The 22,849-nt window shown below is 33.3% G+C and overlaps 1 protein-coding gene across 1 annotated transcript in view; it reads right to left on the bottom strand.

Annotated features, from left to right (window-relative positions):
- Window positions 1–679: 679 nt before the first annotated feature.
- The window catches only part of LOC148628030 (metabotropic glutamate receptor 4-like), a 50,255-nt gene continuing 28,085 nt past the window's right edge, over window positions 680–22,849 (bottom strand). Inside the window, exons 2-7 of the mRNA XM_088583603.1 lie at window positions 10,379–10,595; window positions 8,539–8,826; window positions 6,583–6,888; window positions 5,402–5,528; window positions 2,619–3,543; window positions 680–1,485 (exon numbers count right to left, since the gene is read on the bottom strand). Coding sequence (XP_088439729.1) covers window positions 1,132–1,485; window positions 2,619–3,543; window positions 5,402–5,528; window positions 6,583–6,888; window positions 8,539–8,826; window positions 10,379–10,595 — 2,217 coding nt within the window. The 3' untranslated portion in view covers window positions 680–1,131. The remainder of the gene's footprint in view (window positions 1,486–2,618; window positions 3,544–5,401; window positions 5,529–6,582; window positions 6,889–8,538; window positions 8,827–10,378; window positions 10,596–22,849) is intronic.

The following is a 22,849-nucleotide window of genomic DNA, read 5'->3' as shown; positions in this document are numbered from 1 at the left end:
GCTACATGTATTTTGGATTTAAGTATTACAAAAGATGATGCATTTGTTGCATTCCATCGTGATATCCGTTTTGTCCCCATTCTATTTCGATCGTGGTTATTTGTTGTTATTATCACTGGGTTATTAAATCAAACCAGTAAAAAAATGTAAGAAATAAGTCTATTATGAAATAAGGGTATCGTCGCATATTAGTTTTTGAATACTAACACAAATTACATGGTTTTATTTGCAGATAAACCATGAAGAAAAAAATTGTGGTTGAAAAAAAAACATGTTACATCATCAGATATTTTCAAAATTATTCATTGTATATTTTCTAACAATATATCGGCCATTGCAAATTTGCAGCAGAAATCATGCTAAATACAACACAATAATCAGTTCAAGGTGTAAAATGAAATTTTTATCATTATTACAACATTGGTGTTAGATTACTGGGTCCAGATCTGAATATCATTGTTCTTTGATGAGTTTTGCCTGATTTTATTAAGTCTTTTACATTTTCATTATCTCGTACAAAGACATGAAATGACTGATAACATTTAGCGGAAAACGTCATGCAATGAAAATGAAAAGCACATACTAGCTGTAAAGAACACAAACAGAATGGGTACGTATGGCTTTGTATTTCCAGGCGGTTTCTATCGCAAATCACGAAAAGATAAAAATACACAACAAATTGTACACCAGGTTTATTACTTCTTTTAAAGAAGCGATTTATGAAATATAATGCATTTTCTCCGTTGGTCCCTTCCGCAATTACGTAAAAAGCACTTAATTTCATAACTTAGCGGTATGCGGAGATATGTATATGGCTTTTATACAGCGCAATTCAGATCATGACTGACAAGTGTCATATTGCAAACAATCTTATCAAACATGTTTCTAAGAAATGTCTTTGTAATTCTTAACGGTTATGAAGTTAGTAGATTTTATAGGAATTAATCATAACGTCAAATCAAAATAAAACGCTTTTCCTATTATATGGCATCCGCTTGAGGAATGCATTACCAAAATTACAATAAATCTTTTCAATTAAGAAGAAGGTCAATTTTTTACTATCATCTCCATCCAGACCTCCTATCTCAGTGTAAAGGTTTGTGTCAATCGACCAATAATAAAACACTAAATTCACTCGGAATTATTCTCCGGATTTCCCGTTTGTGTACTGTTATTGTTCACGTTGGGTTCATCCTCGCATGAAATGTCATCCATATCGTCTGAAAAGACGTCATTATACGTCGTCTGTGTTATTTGAGTGTTTGCATTAAGATTATTGAAAAGATTTCCATTAGGGCACGGAAGAGGGAAACTTCCGAATGAATTTTGGCGTCCGGATTTATAAGAATTGTTATACATTGAGGCGCCTTGTCTGACATTTTTATGGGGTTGTAATAAAACGATATAGAGTTTCGGAACGAACACACAAACAAGAGCAACTGTAGCACTGATACTAACACACATACACAACGATGTTACTTCAATCTGAAAAGGAAAAGAAAACGTAAATCGGCGCTCTAACTCAACTGATAAATGTATATTGATATTACAATGATTCTCATTCATACCAACAAAATTATTATATTATACAAAATGTGTAAATTTCTTGCTCAAAAATGGGGTAATTGTTTGTATATTTTATTCAGTAGGGTACTTTAAGCTTCCATTATTTTGACATATAGAGCAATTAAAAAAGTAATCAAGGGAACCAAGGTTACAGTGGTAATCAAAAGAATGTAATCAAGGGACAACAAATAACACAAAGCAACTTAAACCATACATACAAAGTAACAAAAGCAAATGAGCAACTCGGACTCCACTAAAAACTGGGAGCATGTCCAGGTGCACCGGTAGGGTAAATTGCATAAAACGATAAATTAATTTTCATTCTTTTGTCTTTGTAACACTTGACCATGTATATGCTAAAAAAAATACTTAAAATGGACATTTGTGTGAAAAGGATAAATACTTGTGTTGTTTTATTGCATTTGTTACATCTGCACCTGCTACCATGGAAATATTTAATTGTCTCTGGATAAATTACATTGCAACCTCTGAATAAAATGAAAACCTTTATGTCTAGACATTTTTAACAGTCATTTTGTATCAGTTTGAATGAACTTCAATGCTAGGTCCAAACCAAGCTCCGAAACAGCGTTTGACGTTCGAAATTCACTCTAGACGCTGCAACCAGCCCCTCCGAAAATGCACAAATCTTGCAAAGTTGGGAAAAAGTAAATGATTTTACGCGACGTTATCCGATTGTCATGCAACGTTTTATTTGAAAAGTGTCCGAGAATTTCGAAAACCTGTCTGCAGCGATTAGTGAAAGACGGAACGAACGTCTGCCGCTGCGTGGAGCTTACGTCCGAACATCTGGCTTAACGGAACCAATTCATAGATCCAATGGTGCGGTACAGACTGTTTTCTCTGTAATGAAAAAGTTCTACATTTCAATTCTAATTTTCCGAATTTTATGTTGTTGCCTTTTTACTGAAATTCATTTGATTTTGTCTAAGTCCATATTTTGTGATCAACTATTTAACGCGTAGAACAGTGACTTATCGAGGATTTAGCAAGAGACAGATCTAATTCAAAGAATAATCCTGTTGACTTACCTTAAAGTCACTACTAGCACCAAAATAAATCGCACCAAAAGCAAGCCAGACAATGCAAGTGCTATACATTGTAAAAGCTATACACTTTGCTTCGTTAAAATTTTGTGGAATTTTTCTTGTCTTTATACCATATATGGTACAGAGAATAATTAGTACGATATTGTATGTCAATGATGCAATTATGGCAATCTGACTCGCCTTGCATTTTAAAACTTGAAAATCGGAATGCTGTCTTGTAAACATTGTATCTGGTTTTTCGAAGCCTAACCAAGTCAATCCTCCGACTATTTGCACTGATACTAGAGCCATACAGATAACAATCTGTGACCTTGGACTCGTGTAACTAGGTCGTTTTACCATAGCTTTGATTCCATTGTTGAATATTCGGTAGATTCTGTTGGTTTTTGTAAGCATTGCGGCATATATCAAACACAATGACACGCCCAGCCCTAGACGAATTAGTGTGCAAAGAATGATGGTAGGCTTGGCAAGCATGATTAAAGATGTCCCGTACGCCATTAATATGCCGACAAGGAGAACATAACACAACTCCCGCCCAGACGCCATGATAATTGGCGTGTTGTTAAATTTGATGAACACAGCTATAGTAAGTATGGTGCAGACAATTCCAAAACTTGAAAATGCGATCGGCAATATGACCCAGAGACTATTCCATTCTAACGTTAAAAGGGGGAGCGGTTGGCATGACGTAAAATTTTCACTCGGTCGGAAACCGTCCTCACAGTCCTTACAAGTTAACTCATCAACCAAATATTGGTTAGATCCACATGGAATGCATATCCAGCAGCAGACGAGAGTCTTTTCGACTTTTTGGTGACCGATAGGGCATGGTTCACTGCACACAGATTTTGGATATTCCGTACCCCATTCCTTCCAGCTTAAGACACTACTGTTTATCTTCAACCTTATAGCAAATGAAAAAAAAATCATATGATGTTCATGTAATTCACAGAAACATAGAAACCCTCTGTGAACCTTGAAATTCAAGGAAGAGTCTGGAAAAAAGGGAGGTCTTTCACTGTAAGGACGTAAGGCCGGAGGTTTTACTGCCTTACCCTTTTAAAGAACTGCAAATATAATCTTCTTAAAGTAATTGTAAAAGGTCTTACAAAATCCTCTAATATGTAGATGTACAAAATTATATGCAACAAATGCCATAACCAAGCAAATGAAAATCATACCCCATTCATATATATTCGTCAAGTTAATCATACTTAAAATCATTAAAATGTCATTCATTCATTCATTCATTCATTCATTTAATAACTTGAAACATAGACCCATTCTAGCTGCACGTTAATAATTATATGCATGTATATAGGGAGTTTTCCCCTTTTCACACACAAAGGGTTTAATAATGATAAATCGTATTAAATCCAGTGGTCCTTTTCACAAAAAAATCGGAAGAGTAAAATTAGTCGTAAGTTATGACGTCATAGTAAATAAAAGTATTGTGGCATCATAACTTACGACTAATTTTACACTTAAGATTTTTTGTGAAAAAGACCACAGATACCCCGCAATATCTTTATAGTTCACAAGGATCACTTGCCCGTGACAAAATATGTTTTTTTCATTGATGTTCTTACAAAATATGTAACAGTTCTATTGGATTTCTTTAAAAACAAGGTTGAGTATTTATATCGCAATACCTTACCTTGCCTCGTTCAATGTTACTTCATGTATTTTTCTGGAGTTTTAGCAAAAAAAAACTTCACATGTCATGTCTCTATATGTTACTCTCCAGGGTTTTGAAGAGAGTAAGTTTTAAACCAGAGTCTGCGAGAATGTGAACTTGATTTCTTATCGAAATGAATCGATAGAGGCAGTTATCAATACGAATATAACCTTTGACCTTAGAAGCACTGAAACCCTGATTTCAGTCTGACAGGAAGTTTACCTGTGATCCTTACTAGTTTCGCATCTTAAACAATAAACAAATGTTTATCTGTTTGTAGCTCTCTTCTACAAGTTTAAACCCCGTGCAGGTCCGGGTGTTAAAAGAATAGGCCTGCAGCAGCTCTAAGCTTGTCGTATAAGGCGACTAAATAGTGCTCAGAAACCTAGCCGGGGGCTAGGCGCTCTGCCCACAGAGCAACTGGGATGTGTGCCCCAGGTGGTGGAATGGGGTACCCCTGGCGTGTTACATGCTGAGGTTGTCAGGCTATAATACGGAAAACCTGACCGCAAACCATAGTGGTGCACCGTGTTGGGAAAGACGCCACGTTCCTCGCACGTTAAAGAACCCTGCTGTGGTATTCGATAGGAGTAGGAACCTTTGCGCTCCGCCACAGGAGGCTAAATTGCCCGACCTTACCCTTCCCCCTTTTTCCAGTGGCAATCAAAATTTGTCGACCCTATTATCCTTGCGTCCCATCCTTTTTTTTCATCCATTTCAAGTTCATCGTCTGAATATAGCTGAAATATTGCTGCTCGGACGTTAAACCCAAACAAACATCTACAAGTTTAATTTGTTAAAACACGAGAAGAAAATCCTACTTGATATAAAAAAGGGCATGAATACTTTAACATATCAGTATATTCAACTTTTTCCTCTTCTAGGTTATACCTGCCTCAAATTGTCACAAATGTGAATTGCAAAACAATTCTATATAATACATTAAATATAGAAGCATTTGTAACAGCAACGATTTTTATTTTCTGAGAAAACACACTTGATAATAACGTATGTCATAATTTGAGGTCTACCAATTTGAAAAAAAGTTAAGAGTACACAGACCGATCTGAGTTGTCGCCCTTACCTGTCAATCCATTCTCCAATCTTGACATATCCATAACCACCGTCCAGTAATTTCTGATACTGATAGACGTCATATCTCCCTAAACCGTCTCCTTCATCATTAAATTCCACTAAATCACCAGCTATGCCTATAAAGATGAAAGAGTCATACCAGGTTCTGGTTATCAATTCGATTTTTCCAATTGTACGCTTTTTAATGACAAGATACCGTCTCTGCTCACACTGATATAAGTGCATATGATGCAATATTGACATTGAATTGAAATATTCATATCAATGCAAGAAGTTTTAAATGTAAAATTAATGATTTTTTTCTCATTTTTACCACATTATACGACAGAATCAACTTAAGAACTATTTGAGCTTAATAAACAGAAAAGTGGTTTATGAACAAATGTTATGCAGGCACTGACAATTTGGTAAAAATGAAGAATAAAAACCCTAATCAGGGATAAAAGGACAGAAAATCATAGAAATGGTTCAACAAGTAACATGAAATCTTAAGAATGACAACAAACATGGAACAGACGCACTGGTTCGTTACACTGAACGACTGCTCATCGCTTGTCCCTGAAATTCTAACGCCCTTAAAGCCCGTGGAGGGAATGATACCAATCGGAACTACTCGGCCATTTCCGCCACACTGTGTAACGAGAAAGGCTGCATGAGGAGATCTGATTGGGAATGATACTAAACTAGGTGGACATTACAGTGGATACGGACATTTGATTTTTTTTAAATAACCCATTTATTCACTGAATATTTTGAAATATTTCAAACAATTAACACAATCATATACTTTACGATACTGAGAGACTGTTAAGGAATGTTTCTTACTTTTGAACAGGTGATAGTTTGCAGGACTTTACCGCGGAATAGTTAATAAAAATTCGCGGTTTATAAGTGTTAACTGCCACAAACCAAGTTATTGCGTATAACCTGTAAAAAAAGCAAATATTAAGAATGGAATCATATTCAGTGTTATTTTTTCATGATCGGAATTGCAAACTGTAGGTCAATCTACCTTAATGACGTCAAAGTGCATAGCCAGATTATACTAAATAATCTGCTATGCTCAATGAGAACCAACCAATCAGAAAGCGTGTAACAAACCAAATTGAATTATTGAAGAATAAATCATAAAAAAGATAATTTGACAAACGTTATTGATTATCATTCTACCTTTAAAAGAGACATTTCGTATGAATTTCAGAAGCTCCTCCCTGTCTGGAGAGTTCAAGAGGTGACAGTCCTTCATCCTTTCAGACGTACATTTACTATGTAAGTAGTTGTGAAGTGCATGTGCTAGGGCATAAACTGAATCGATTACGAATTGCACCAGTCCTTCTTGTTCGTATTTGTGTTTCGTACAATTGTGTAGAAGTACATTTTCCACGACGCAATTGTGTGTTTCTTCCCAGTATTCTTTAAACCAAACATTTTTGTTATTGTTTTTCAAGGTCAGGTTCATAAAGTAATCATCAAATTCTGAAAATAGAAAGAAATCAAATACTGCGTAGAACCAATGAGTTTCTTTGCAATATACATTTTACAAAATCTACTAACGCATGCACGCCACTTGGTTTCAACATGTTTGTAAAGCACCGGGAAAGTCTTTTTATTTTCTTCTGTTTCATGCTTTTATAGTTTTATTATGCATCTGAATTCCATTGGGTTTTAGGCTTTCCATATTCATTGTACTGGTTCATCTTCTGTTGCGTATAATACACTTTATACTTTTTAAAATCCCATTTCTTTCTCTGTTTTGAGATTTTTTATAGATATAAATTTACAGCTTAACAAAATATAGCACAGATTTCATTAAGGATTTCCAATGCTGCTCCTTTGTTTATTAGGCACTTCGTCTATTTAATAAGTAGAATTAGTTATTTGGTTTGTCTGAAAATAAATGCTTTGCTCTTGTAACTTCTTCTGATAATGAGTTCCTTCCCTGAATAGCAATCAAGGGAACTACTTATACAAAGAAAATCGACATAATTGCGGACAGAAAAGCAATTCAAGTTATATTGAAAATTTCACCTATTAATTTTCATCTTTAAAATGGCTGTAGCTATCGAGATGGATTGGTTTACGCTTGATGTTACTTTCATGATATGGATTATGGAAGATATTTCAAAAGGATAAATATCTGAATTTTTCAATGGACTGATTTTGATATAAAAGGCTATTTGTATGGTTTAACGATACTTGTCATAACTGAAACCTGAATAAAACGAAAGCCTGCCTTAACCAGACACTTTTTAAAGTTCCTTTATATAAATTTAAATATACATTGATCCTTTATAAACCGACCACCCGTTTAATCCGGCCATTGTAAAAGTCCAAAAGGGCTTTTTTCGACAAGTTTCAGTGTAAAACTATCATATTTTGTATCTACATAGGCAATTAAACTAAAGTTCACATTTCTGCATCTTCATTACATTTAAAGATCACTATTCTACATCTCGGTACATTTAAAGATCACATGACTACATCTTCAGTATATATCAAGATTAACTTTAGAGATGTCTACGTACACAGGCAATACAGCTGCACAGTACACGTAATGTTCCCTTGTCTATACAGACAAAATGATATGTACTATACACGTAAAAGTAATGTGATTACATAGACAATTAAACTGTATAGTACATGTAAAGTTCTCGTGTCTACATTTTCAATACATTTAAAGATCACGTGACTACATCTTTAGTACATTTGAAGATCATGTCTTCGTACATAGGCAATAAAGCTGCTCAGCACACATAACACTCATGTGTTTACAGACAATTTATCTGTACTGTGCACGTCAAGTTCATTTAATTACACAGACAACTAAACTGTATACTACACGTAAAGTTCTCGTGTCTACATCTTCAATACATTAAAAAATCACGGGTCATCGTACATAGGCAACGCAGATGCACAGTACACGCAATGTTACGTGTCTACACATACAAATTAAACTGTACTATACATGTAAACTTTACCTAAATATAATTGATAAAAAAACATAGTTTAAAGATTCACCGTGTTTATCTCAGACTTTATTATTAACATAAGCTTAATCGTAAACTCTACTCTGAACAAAGCAAAATTGTTCAAATAAGACGAAAACAATACCGTTAAGGGTTATACCTTCAATGTCGGACCGTTTTGGTAGAAGGGTGACAGCACCCTCTGCAGCAAGCTCTTGTCCAACAACCGGATGTACTTTGGCACCCCAACTGTCACTTGCCAAGAACCATAATTCTGACGTTCTGTTTGTTCTCATCACGGCTTCTAATAAATGCTTGGCATTGTCCTCATTTACAAACATGACAACAACTCGAGCTTTTTCAGTCTTGAACAGTTTTTCAACCACTGTATTGAAAAATTCTTCCGTCGGGTCACGTACTATGGTGAAAGAGTCTGCAACGCATATACCTATGGAAGAAAGTTAAGGTTATTCAGATGAATTTATATGACTTTGTATTACTAAGAAACACCAGACAGTGAGACCGTGGTAAGAATGCAGATGATTGTGGGAAGTCCACTGTATAGGATATGTTGTAGGTATAACCTTTACGCAACTCAAGTTCGTCGGATTTTCTCAAACCAACCGATTCAGACCGCTATTGAAACTTTCAACTGTTAAAAATATCTCTTACGTCTACAAACAGAAGCTGAAATGTAGGTAGAAAAAATAATGTAACCAGGGGCTTGCAAAAACACATACATTCTTTTTGTGTTAATCTTCATACGTGTCTACATTTTCTTCATAAATACTAAATATCTTTAATAACAGACAGATAAGGGTGCGTACTAATAAAGTTGTACCAGAATGCTTGCTCTCTCTGTTTATCATACTGTTGAATCAGCAACTTGAGCATTCCATGAAAAAGTAATTAATGAATTTGTACTACTTTTAAAAAGGTATTCTATGTTTTCAAATATTAAGCTTTGATTTTTTCTGTCTATTTTTTTTGTATATTTTTTACTTTCAAGTTTCATATCAGCTTACGAAAAGAACTTTTCTTCTTTAAATGTAATTTTTAACTTTCTGACTTTCAATCACGATTCTGCGTTTTCTTTATCCTTGAGTTTCATTCTTTTGATTTCTGCTCGAATCTTGGTTCCTTTGATTACTCTTTATTAATGTTACAAACAACAAAAAGGATAATTAATGATATCTCTGTTTTATTTTGTAATATCATTCGTTAGTTTTTCTTCTATCATTTTGAACCCGATTATAACAAATGTCAACCCAGCTGCTAACTACCTATTCTTACTAAACAAAATATATATCATGTTGTCTTTGTTAGGCACCTAAGATATATACTGAATATTACATGTTTAAATCTGTATCGCATGCTGTATCAACCCGAGACTCCTATATCATCCCAAGGTCCACCGGCCCACGGGGTGATATAGGTCGAGGGTTGATACAGCAAGTGATACAGATTTTGACATGTCATGTTCAGTATATCATGTATTTTAACCAAACTTCAAATATGGTCTATAAATGGGTGTTCCAATGCAATACGATTACTCAACCGTTGCATAAAACACAGAAAGATCCCTGATATCTTTGGGTGAACTTTTCTTAGTAAATACATCAGTTTTGTCTTTGTTTAAGGAAATTCTGCAATAAGTGTTGTGTTATTAGTTTTATTCATCTTTCTTTGTTATTCTTTCAAGAAAAGTGTTAACAATACACCTTAAAAGAGAAAAGGGAAGACCCTAAAAAGCCAAAGGATTTATAAGGCCTCCAAAATAGCAAAATATGTTGTCAATAGACCCTTTTGTGCTAACTGCGGGATAGTCGATGAGCATGCCTTACATGAGCATGAGTAAGGCATGTTTATTACACACTTCCATAAGGAAAGTCCTTTTGTTTTACCCAAGCCCTACCTCGCGGAAGTGTATTTTGAGCATTATCAAAAACATACCACAAAAAGGGTCTAATGAGATTTTAAGGAACTACTGCTGTACCCACCTTGCACCGTTGATTTGTCCCTAAAAGCACCAATACCCTTGTCCCCATAATTCCCCTCGTCCTGTATTGTCATTACGTAATTCCATCCAAAATACTTTGCAATATCTATCATTGCTTGGGCTTGGTAAGAATCAGGGGGAACAACTCTGGAAAAATACTCATATCTGCTCTTGTCGCTGAGATCTATGCTGGTAGAAGCGTAGCTTATCTGTGGGATCTGTAATTTACAAACAATAACTAGTTAGGGCATTGCCATGACGAAGAAAATCGATTTTACTTGAAGAGAAACAAATTATGGCAGGCAATGCATTAAAGTTTCGTTTAAATTTGAATCTGATTTCCATTCGCTATAGACGTAGCATTTATTGCCAAATTAAGTACCCCATCTAATTGCAGTGATCTAAGAACCCATTAGTGAACTATGTCTTCATTAGACATGCTATGTACTCAACGGCACCAAAGCTATTTACAGTAAACCAATTCTACTGGAAAAGTGCTATAAAATAAGCATTGCAGCAACTATTTGTCACCTGATTAACTCGGTGCTTACAAAATTGACTTGAATATGCACGCTCGAGTGTTTATTCATTTATATACAAGTAAATGCCCACCAGCGTATTGTATCTTTAAGCTCGACATCTTTTATAGAAAGTACTTTGTTAAGTGCACAACACATTGTAAAAATGAATCATAACGGTTGCGACGAAAATTATTGCTTTCCTGGTTTTAAAAAAAGGAAAGGATTTAAATTGTCTACGGGCATTGTTTCTAAAAGCTTTAATCAACGTGATGATGTTAGTGGTAGCAATCTTTTAAACTCTATATGAAAATTACGAAAATAAGCAATCTGATAATGGATATTTTGTGTAAACTTCAAGCTTGCCTAGGGATTATTGTATTTGCTATCTACGTATCTTTGTCACGAGTGTAGTAAAATATAGAACAGTATTTACCTGCGATTTCGATACTGACAATTTATCGACGACCGCAAGACCGAATATTTAAATATTCCACTTCATGTCGTCATCATCAAAATCGCAAGTAACAACTATACTGTTCATCGTTAGTCTATTTATCGCATTTTAATCATTTAAATGTACATTGTATTTTTTGTGGGCTACCTTTTTCGCGAAAAAAGTTAGACAATACACTTGTTTCTTTCAAAACTCCAAAGAAGATCTGATTACATCACAATCAGTTGAGATGTTTTGACGAAAAAAAATTGTATACCTTTTTCAAGTACTAGAGATAGAGAACTACCTGTCAAAAAGATCAAAGGTAAAAAGTACAGATTACTGAATTCTAAAGTCTACTCAAGTACTTAGGAAAGAATAGTCAACCCTTAAAATTATTAACGAAGCAGGCATGATTCACAATTAAGCAAAAACCACTGGATACTACAACTAATTCATGATGTGCACAAGACTTTCACAATCAAGTAATGCAGTTATAAAATATTTAGCTGTGATTTTTCTCAATTTAAAATCTGAAATAAGACAGTATTTATTTTTGTAGCGATAAGTGAAGCCCAAGTTAGAGTCATCAATTATTCATACAACCACCCTAATTAACTGAATTACTGATTTGTGTAAATCACTACAAGAACAGGAATAAAACGGAAAATGGTTTAAATCCAAAACTGAACATGCTACAGTGATAGTTTCCAATGCTACGCCAGTTTTATGCATGTACGCATGCAGTATTTTGCAGATTGTTGCAGCTAATAGTTACAAGTGCGTTCAAAATCCATTAAAATTTGCTGGAATTCAAAGATACCCAAGTTTTTTTTTTGTTGTACCGGTATCTATGTTTTCGCCGCTCAATTGTTCTACATTTCGATGGCGTTTCTCGACGTTGTAAAGTTGAATTCATTTTTAAAAGAGTTTATCTGATTTTTATATCTACACCTTTTGTTTCAATCGATTTCATTCAACGTTTTATGTAAGGAAACTTGAATGAATGGGTACACATGTATTTCTATCAATTCTTTGAGATTATCTTTTTTCCGATCCAGAGTATTAGATACATCGATGATTTTTTCAAGCTGAGCTAGTTGACTGTTGTAAAAGTACAGTGGCCGGAGTACACTTCCCATTCTGTGGTATATTGAGAGTAGGGAATGATGATTTCCTATGGGGATGAGGAATTTGAATTGGGAGAATAGGGATATTTCCGCGTTTATAATAATCGATATTAAGATTTATGCGTCTTTTTCTTACACATCTCAGTTTGAGTTATTTTGGAGTACGTATACATTTTCCTTTAACTTTGGAAAGGTTCTTTAGTGTCTTATTACATAAATTTGATTAAAAATCTTATAGTTGTAGTAATGCAGTATTTTTGTATAATTCCCGATTCGAAAACGATATCGCAGGAATTTATGTATAGATGCACCTCTATTTACTGAATTAAAAACAAAAGTAAGTATCCGAAGCTGCCTTTATTGTATTCTTCTTAAATGTCATGCTTTTAAAATCAATCTAACGTATTAGTTGCAACTTATTCGTTATCTCATTCAAGAGGGTCTGTGAGAAGATTTTCTATTTTTCTTTTTTTCTTCAACACACACACACACACACACACACACACACACACACACACACACACACCCCGATTAAGAATAAAACAGAAAAAAATGCGAAATATAATCTTTTTGTGAAAAAGTACATAAATTTAAAGCCGCCTTCGAGTTTTGTATCTCTGTGTCAACATACCATATACACCGGAGCTTAATTTGCAGCTATACAATCGGTTAAATGGTTAGACACAAGAATGGGAAAAAGCCAATTAAAAAATAAAATGGAAATTGAATTTCTCTCAGACAACATGCTTCTAGAGTAAGCCAAATCGATATAATTTGATACAAGGTGGTATTTAAACTAAGATTCAGTTTGCACGTAACACGGTATTAAAATCAAGATTTTCATTAGTGCAACACAAGGGATGATTTTATGCTTTGGTACATCTTTCACTTTGATTACTGTAATTTTCTCCGACAGAACAATACTGAGTAATTTTAATAGTTTTGTCTTGTTTTTTATCCCTTCCAACTGACTGAAGCAAAGTTTAGATTTAAAACTATGGTCTGATATCAAATAAATAATTGTACTCGTACAACTTCTTACATAATATAGTAACGTGTTTTAGTTAGAATACACCGTGGTAATGAAAGATTTCATAATGAGTGCAAGTTGATTATTGCAAAATATCAACACAAGTTATTTAATTTCAACATCAAAACAAACGAGCCTTGGCGAGTATGTTATAATGTTGAAATTAAAATAAAGTGAATTGATTTTTTGCTATATTCAGTTATCACGAGTTATAAAACTTTTTTCTCTGCGATTCCTTTGGAACATTTTGGCCGCTTGGTATTCGGCATCTGCATGGTGGAAATTCTAGCGATCATCCATCAACAATGTTTGAAACGCCACAACGTCGCTTTCGAACAGTCAGGTTTTATAGAAAATGATCCACAACCATAAAACAACCAATTGCAAGGGCGATTTTTTCATATCAGTTCGTCCAATGGTGTGATATCGCAAATATCTTGCCGTTTAGACGTAGAAAAAAAAACGAGCAAACCAAAGAGAATTACTAATATTTTTATATCTCTTATGTTTCCTTATTTTTTCTTCCAATGACACACACACACACACACACACACATATATATATATATATATATATATATATATATATATATATATATATATATATATATATATATAATGCTTTTATACAAACAGCACTGGATATCAGTGTATCCTTTGCATACACGAAAAAATTATTTTCTTCGATATTCACATCATTTTGTTAACGTGGCTGTCTTTACCAACAGAGAAAAGAAAATATATCTTGTTTTAACCAAGTACAAATGTCCCTATTTCTTGTATTCGATAATCGCCCACATCGTCGCACACATTGTAGATATGCAGTGCATTTTCGTCTAGATTACAATGAAAATAATTTAAGATGGCTCGATCTAAAAAGAAAGCACTGTGTCATGTGACCATCGGGAAGCTCCGCAATTTCCATTGTTACTCTAGACATATGTACCAGTTATACAGCAATTTGATATCTCAACCATATTTGCAAGCAGTCACATACTATTCCAATATGGTATTGTGTAAAAAAGAATTTGAGAATGATTAAACTACGAAATATAGGAAATTGAACTTTCAAAATCCTAGAAGGATGCTTTGAAATGTAATAAAATATACTGTTTGTAATTGCTCCTATTACCAAACCAGCACGAATTGACACTTGTAATCATAGACAAGGTTAAGAATTACTCAAATATTCAACACATTAGTTATGTTATAATAAACAATGTTTTATTGGTATAATTACCACCGTAGGTTAATTTATTTCTTGATCTTACATATAAACAAGCCACTGGTAGAAGAATCCTGTTCATCATTTGACACATTTGCAAATTTTACAGCTGAAGCATATTTTATGACTTAAAAACATCTTATTTCATTTCAAGTTGAAAATATTTTTCCCGTCGACATAGCTAACTATATGCGCATTCAGTATGCGCAATGATAGATCAATTTTTGACCTTGAAGTACTCATACTAACTTTGAAATAGGTTTTAATAAACGGAAACAAAGAAACGAAACAAAACCGTACGTCTGAAATTAAGACATAAATATTGCCACGTAATATTAGTTGCTTTCATCATCCTTCCTTAAATAAAAGTTGCAGTTTAATCTGCTAATGCAGTATTTGCACACAGTGCACTTACAATGTCTGCTTTGTAAAAATAGGTAATAAATCTGGAAATCGCACAATGCAATTTTTTAAACATTCAATTTTGTAAATGGAAACTAATGCTCAGATTGAAATTTCTATAGATGCGCGTCTGAGCGTAAGGAAAGATGTCATTAAAAATCAAGACATATGTTTGTTTAAAGAGTAACATATCACGGCCGTTAATCATCCAGTCTGATAAAATTGATCAAATGAAATATGGAAGTAAATTAGTAAATTTTACCATATATAACAACAAATGGCAACGCAAATGTCAGTCAACTTACAAATAGGGTTGTTAGTCAGTTAATATGATGACTTATGGTATACGGTTCCTGTTTTGAAAGAACTTTGTCAATATTTCTGATTGACATGTTCACCAATCAAATAACATTATTCCAAAAGCTTTAAGAAAGAATAAAAGGACATTTAAATAGCAACTTATTTATGTTTTATTAAGAGGTTTTATATATAGCATAGAAAAATAGTAAGCTAAAACTTTGTCTAACTTCCTTTTGTTCCATTTATTCAAGACGAGTGGGAATATTATCAAATTAGTAAGAAATTTATCATTGCAATCATTGCCTCTTATTGCATTTCCAACCAAATACTTTTTATATGATGTAATTTATTGAATTAATTAAGAAGTTCGTTTGAATCCACAGCAGAAAAAAAGATACAACTAAAAAATGATAAAGATATGGTAAGTCGTTGCTTTAATATTCCCTTCAAAACAATCCTATTTATATTTTCAGACGATGTAATAACTTAAGAGGGAGTACATACAAAAACAAGGCAGGAGGTTGCATATGACAAATTTTGTTTTCAAAGATTTTTTACCCATTTCATATCATAAATGCATTCTTTCTCAAAGTTGAAAGCTGGCAATTGATTGACTTCAACAATTAAAGAGAAACATATTACATAGAAAGCATTGAACATAATTGAAGAAATGGAGATAACTTATAATTGTGCCACAATTTAGTTGCTTTGTTAGGGAACTTTAAAATAGTCTTTGACCCATCCATTGTATGTATTCAAAACACACTTTATACTTTTTGTCATACACGTAATATATACATTGCATTGGAACAAAAAATTCAGGATGATAAAATTTACCCTGCACCACTCATATCATAGGATCTGCCTGATTTTTACATGGACAACCTCTTAATACGTTGGATAATTCAGATAAATAAGAAAAAAAAAGAATTACGATAGAAAAGGAAACTTATACGTCAGTACTGAAGTGATTTCCTCCTTGACAATAACAGCCAATTTCTGGTCTGGACCTAGATGACCAGTCCGAGTGATTGGTAATGAGTAGTAGAAAAGGACGGGAAATCAGTAATTGGGTAGGAATAATCATGTCTTCATCCGGTCTACGTCACGATACGGTACTGTTGGATTCTTTAAATTATTGCTCATTCAAGTTTTTCGGATGGCGATGATATGTCAATACTTGGACTTTGGAGTAAGAGGATTCGTCATGCGACGGATGTAGATGATCAGATATTAAAAACAACACAATGCAGTAAGTTTACTTGATAGTGGATGTACTATCAAAATGAGACGCACAATCTAGGCACATCTGTATAAATGTAGAAGGAAATTAAAATGGCATTGGAGTATACTTGGAAAGAGTTGGTGACTAAATTATGATTATAAGAATCGAAGAATGCCAGACCAACAAATGCGCGGAACTTGTTCCCTGCATGATTTAAGTCTCAAAGCGTTCGCAATGCGAGTTATTTTATTATGTATTCACGATAACCAAGTTATTATTGTATTTATTACAATTTGTTGTTATCTTCATATAATATTAAATTGTGTGATCGGCAGATTGATATTCTTAATCACCAGTTACGTCACAATATTAATAGTTTGAAAATAAATACAGAATTTTTTACGTGTGAACTGTCAAAAACTATTACACAAGAAACATACAAAATTTCATAGAAATCCATATAATAATAATTAAAAAAAATAAATATTTCAAAAGCGTTTTTTTTTAAGTCAAGCTTTCATACAATCTCCTGCACAGCGGCCTTATTCGCTATTTCAAAGCTTCACATCTCTTCCACAATCAGTATTTAACACCGCCTCTTTATGCAAATTAGAAACATACAACGGAAATAGCTTCTCAGATTTTAAATGGGTAGTGCTTATGCCTTGTGATTTATTTTTACACCCTGTATAATTAAGCTTACATGTAAGCGGAGTGATATGTATTGACTCAGAAAGCGGTAATTGTGGTCTGCGGAGGCTTTTTTTTTTTTAACTTTGTTGTAATTTGTGCCATGCTTAAAGATCAAAATGTTTTTATAAGTCATCCACTAGTAATATTTATTTAACAGAAATTCATCCCTGGGTGTTTTGGAGTGGGAGAAATGGAGAAAGCATTGTGGGTAGATTAGGGAGATACCGTTATTTGGTACTCACTATGTTCGGAAATGAAGTATTTAACATGTGAATATGCTTGTAGGGATATTACTCAAGTTTCTATTCCCTAACTTTATTAAACATTGTAATTACCCATTCTTTATTAGATCATGGAATGATATAAAGCGAATCATTTGGACTTAATACTTTAGCTTTGCACTCTTGTGCAGTGAAAGACAAAAGGTTTATCTAATTAAGTGTAATGACATAGGCAACGATTGTTCCAGACACGTGGTTTAAATAATCCGATTTTTCAGAAAAGCGAGATAATTGTATAGGGATGTTTCCGCCCGGTCTGAGCATGTAATTCAATTATAGGTATATCTAACTATTCTCATGGGAACTTTTCCATTTATCTGGAAATAGAATTATAAATGTAAAACCTGTTTCAGAGAAATGTGCATAGAGCGAATAAGATCATATTATTTTCATTCATTGAAATTTTCACAGTTTGAATTTCAAAATGCGTTATGACTACCAAATAGATAAAAAAACCGATCAAATCAAACGCATTGAATTGTCTTCGGTTGTAACATGATAAACTTAAAGGTTTGCTTCTTGTTCTAAAGGTTTATACAATAAATTTGTAAGGTTCATTGCAATTTTTAAAATAAAAAATCAACATATACTGCATGGCTGGGTAACATTCTTAATCATACACTTAAGAAATCATAGTGCAGATTGGAACATGACATTCAAGTGCACATATCAAATGTTTAATTACCCATGAGAGTGACATTCAAGGCAACACACGAGAGACGGTGTTTGACAGAATAACCTACTGAATGTTTAGCGGCCTTTTCGCATTTACATGCCTCATGCATTGAAAGGTTTTTGTTTGACTGAACTATGTAAGGACTTTGACGAAACATCTTATATGGCGAAAAAAAAATGAATGTTGTCAAAAAAGAAACACAGGTTAACCTACAAACAACATCATTAACGATTTCACCCACTATAAGGAGCAGGTATGTAACTGCTGGTAGACTTGTCCGAGTAGGATATTTAAGATACAATGACATGGATATGAACAGAAAATCTAATGTTTATTCTAGTCAAATTCAATGTCATTAAGTGTAAGAATCAGGCAAAATGGGAAAAATCAGAAACATGCATGTCAAAACCCCACCGAACTGACAATATAATTTCACTCAGGGATGCTTTCTAAATGTGTAAAGAACATTTATTTGATCTCTGCATCATTGGATTTGCTCGTAAATTTTTCAATAGAATGTTAGAAAAATGAGGTTTTTGACAGAGTTATCTGCCCTTTAAATATTCATTTACAGTGCATTTCAATGAAATAATATCTCAATGCAGCAACATGATATGGAGAATCTTTTTTCTCCTTGATTCTGATTGTGCAAATAGTCAAACTACACCATCAAAATGATGGTTTTTTTTTCATACCATGTTTCACCCACTGCCTGATTCGTACAAAGATTGACACTCAATGATGAATGAAAACAATTTACATTATACAAAATTAATTGAATACAAATACAGATTATGTTAACAACGTCATATAGATATTGAGAAATACCATGTCATCGCTTCAATCTTCAAAAGAGAAACCAGTCGCATTGATAAATAAACAAATGAAATCGGAACTTCGCAAGATTTTATCGTTTTATCATTAGTCACCGATTAATGACCTGAAATAAAAAAAATCTCATATGTTAAAATTTGCTTTCCTTGTCATTAATGGACTATTGATGATATGGGTGGCATAGATTTTCAAACAAAAGATTGAGTAGTAATTGATGATGCTGGGATGTGTAGGATCACGAATTGACGTTTAGAAAAAACACAGATAATATCCCAATAGTAGCCAAGTATTTTTTTTAATGCAAATGTCTATCTCGTTGTTGAAATTATTCCGTCTATATTCACGTCTATCATACATTGTTACGGTAAGGGTCATGGTGAAATTAAAAAAAAAATGTGCTCAATTTATAAGCGATTTGATATACTGGTTGAAGGTAAATTTTGACAATAATAATTCAATTTCAACGAATATGCACTGTATTTAAAGTCCCTGTTAAGGTTAGAAACCACTAATTCCACTTCCCATAGGCTTCTATGCAAATTTCACAATATTCAATGGCTTCTCTAGACTTTACCTTAACTTTAACCTGCAGAGGACTATATATCAGCATGATTCTACATATGTCAGCTCACAAGCCTCAGAATAGCATGTGGGGTTAGCAGACTTGCAGTGCAGTACTGGTCACCGGAAGTGAAGTGTCTATAAATAGCATGGGAAATCCCAGTGTTTTCACAAGATAGGGGTATATTTAGAAATCATTATGGAGATTAGGCTTCACATCACAAGAAGCAAAATGTACCTATAAAATGTACAGAAATGTTTTTCCTTTCAGAAACTGTTTGCATTTTTTTAATAAGATGAGAATTTTTTTCACAGCACTATGAGGAACAGGGGTAATTTCTGCATAGGACTATTTTTGCGTACGTTCCAACTGCTCATCGGTTGAATTGGTGGTCTGTAACCTTAATCGTACTGAATCCTTAAAATTATTGAGTTTTGCCATGACAAACAGCTTGATCAAGTAGTAGTTTTATACGTCTTCTTTGATGCTAAAATTTATTTGAACTTCCTTGATTGGAGGAAAAAGAATCAATTTATATCAAAAACATACTTTCAGATGACTTGTACTAGTTAAGTGTAAGATTTTGTAAGAAACAGGCAAAATGGGGAAAATTAGAAACATGCACGTCAAAACCCATCGAACTTACAGTATGATTTCTTTCAAGGATGCTTTCCTTGTTTGAAAAGACAATTATTTGATCTCTGCATCATTGGATTTGCTAAGAATTTTTTTTCCAAAGAAAAAAAGATGAATGTTAAAAAATTAGGTTTTTGACAGAATTATCTGCCCATTAAATTTTCATTTTCAGTGCATTTCAATGAAATTATCTCAGTTTACCAAATGATATAGAAAATCTTGTCTTTTTTCCTTGTTCTGATGGTGCAAATAGTCACACTGGTAGTTTCTTTTTATATCATGTTTCATACACTGCAAGATTTTTACAGAGACTGAAACGGAAGTTCTTTTGACATCCCTGGCATTATTATCTCAATTACAATTAATGAAATGAACTTTACTGTTACATATTCTAGCTGGGTCGACATTGTAGTAAGTCAAACGTTTGTCAACGTTTATTAAAAGTGTGCATACATATACAATGTATGCACCAATAGTAGACATTCTAGATGATCAAAATATAGCACATACAGGTCCTCCAAGGTGTTTTAATCTCCAATATTGTATTACATATTCAATGTGAACTGCATTTTCGTTTAAATATTTACCGCAGTGTTAAGAATCTCAATAGTAAACCTTAATAATGAGAATGTATTTGTTTTTGGTTAATTCAAAATATTCCTTTCGATGTTTGTTTATTTAGCGATGGGTCTATACACTTAATTTGAGTTAATGACATAATGAAATACACCGATTTATCATTATGTTTAAAAACATTCCGTCGAACTATCTTTTGTTTGTCTGACGTTACACAGTTCACAGTCCATTCTGAACTTCGAAAGCAAATACCAAAAACATAACATAACAAAACAAAACAAAAACAAACAAAAACAAAAACAAAAACAAAAACAAAACAAAACAAAACAAAACGAAACGAAAAACACAAAACAAAATATTAATGGGCCCAGTACATTGGAAAGAGTTTCGTAGAATATTTATGAGTAGTACTCGCGCCCGAATGTAAGAACTCAAAACTTAGCAGATAGATTTATAGTGTAAGATCGGCGGAGGATATTGCTAGAAAAGGATGTTTATAAGACAATGAGAACGAAATTTTTTTTTAAATTAAAAAATGGTGCAATGGATCTGTTTTCCGCCATCAAAATTCGTCTTTTGAAGTTTGTCTGTGCTACATTTTTTATTTTCAAACCAGGAAGTTCAAATAAATTAAAACATCACAGACGACATACAAAACTACTACTTTATGAAGCTGTTTGTCAGCGCGACATTCAATAATCCCGTTGCGCAGTTCAGTGGCTAGTAACTTAGTTAAAAGCGGTGAACTTTATTAGTGTAAAATACATCATATTTATAGGCATGATATAAAAATAAATATGAGCTATAATGGTTACTTAGATATACCTTTTTTTGTAAAACTAAACATTCCATTAGAAGCAAAAATGAGTTTAATGAGTTTTTTTCCATTCATTTGATTACTGAAAAAAGTGACATCCATTGTAACGTTGTATTCTAAATGTTTGGCAGGCAGTAAGTTTTAATTATCAATGACGTTGAAAGGAGACAAACAAAGTATAAACAAACAAAACCAAATGAAAAAAATAAAGACACTAGAACTTGTTAAAAAGCAGCAGACGCACAGACCTGAATAAACAGATAACTGAGTACATCAGTTCTTATGTTTGACCGAAAACAACAATAGCAACTTCTGCTATCCCAATTCTAGATGCCTGAGTCAATTAAATACGAAGAAGTACTTACAGTCATCGTTTATCAAGAAACTGCCAACACCAGTGACTGATGTCAGTTTAAACAAGGTCATTAATATAAAAACCTCGTCGCTGTCTTTTGATGTTTACAAAGACGTAACCGTATCGACTGTCCCTTCTGTAATCGGTCCTGATTAAAACATCGCATTTATCACACTGGTCGAATAAACAGGAGGTAACAAATCATTTGAGCTTTATTGCTAACCTTGTAATTAAAAACTGAAAACCGGTTCTATCAATCACCGTGCTTCGACTGGTCCTATTGATTCCCCATTTGGAAACAGATAACGTAAGGTTAAGCATGACGCACTATATCTCGTAGTGAACAGTAGACTAAGACGGTAAAGCGGTCGGGAAATTGTTATGAAAGTTATATATTGATGACTGAATAATGGAAAAATTCATACAAAAATTGAATAATTTTGGAAAAAAGGTATACAAATCCCTACAAAGCATTATAATGTACACATGGTCTTTGACAAAAATCATCAATATTTAAATTGAATTATGGACGTTCTTTAAAGTATTGCTAAACTAAAAGAACATTAAACTGTGTAATTAAACACGAATTCAAGTTATGACACATACCATCGGCAACATTATTTTTTTTCACAATTTTAATTTCACATTTATTTAAGAAATAAAATGCAGAACTCCAGTTTTTAACGAAGTGATTTTAGTTATATTAATCTCTTAAATTGTCCTCTTGAAAGACAATTTCAACAACTCTTTTTTTAAGCTCAGGAGCACATGCCATCC

This window comes from Perna viridis, chromosome 1 (genome assembly GCF_037379345.1).
Source record: "Perna viridis isolate PV_CMFRI_1.1 ecotype Kerala chromosome 1, ASM3737934v1, whole genome shotgun sequence".
NCBI lineage: Eukaryota > Metazoa > Mollusca > Bivalvia > Mytilida > Mytilidae > Perna > Perna viridis.
This window is presented reverse-complemented; position numbering and strand designations above follow the sequence as displayed.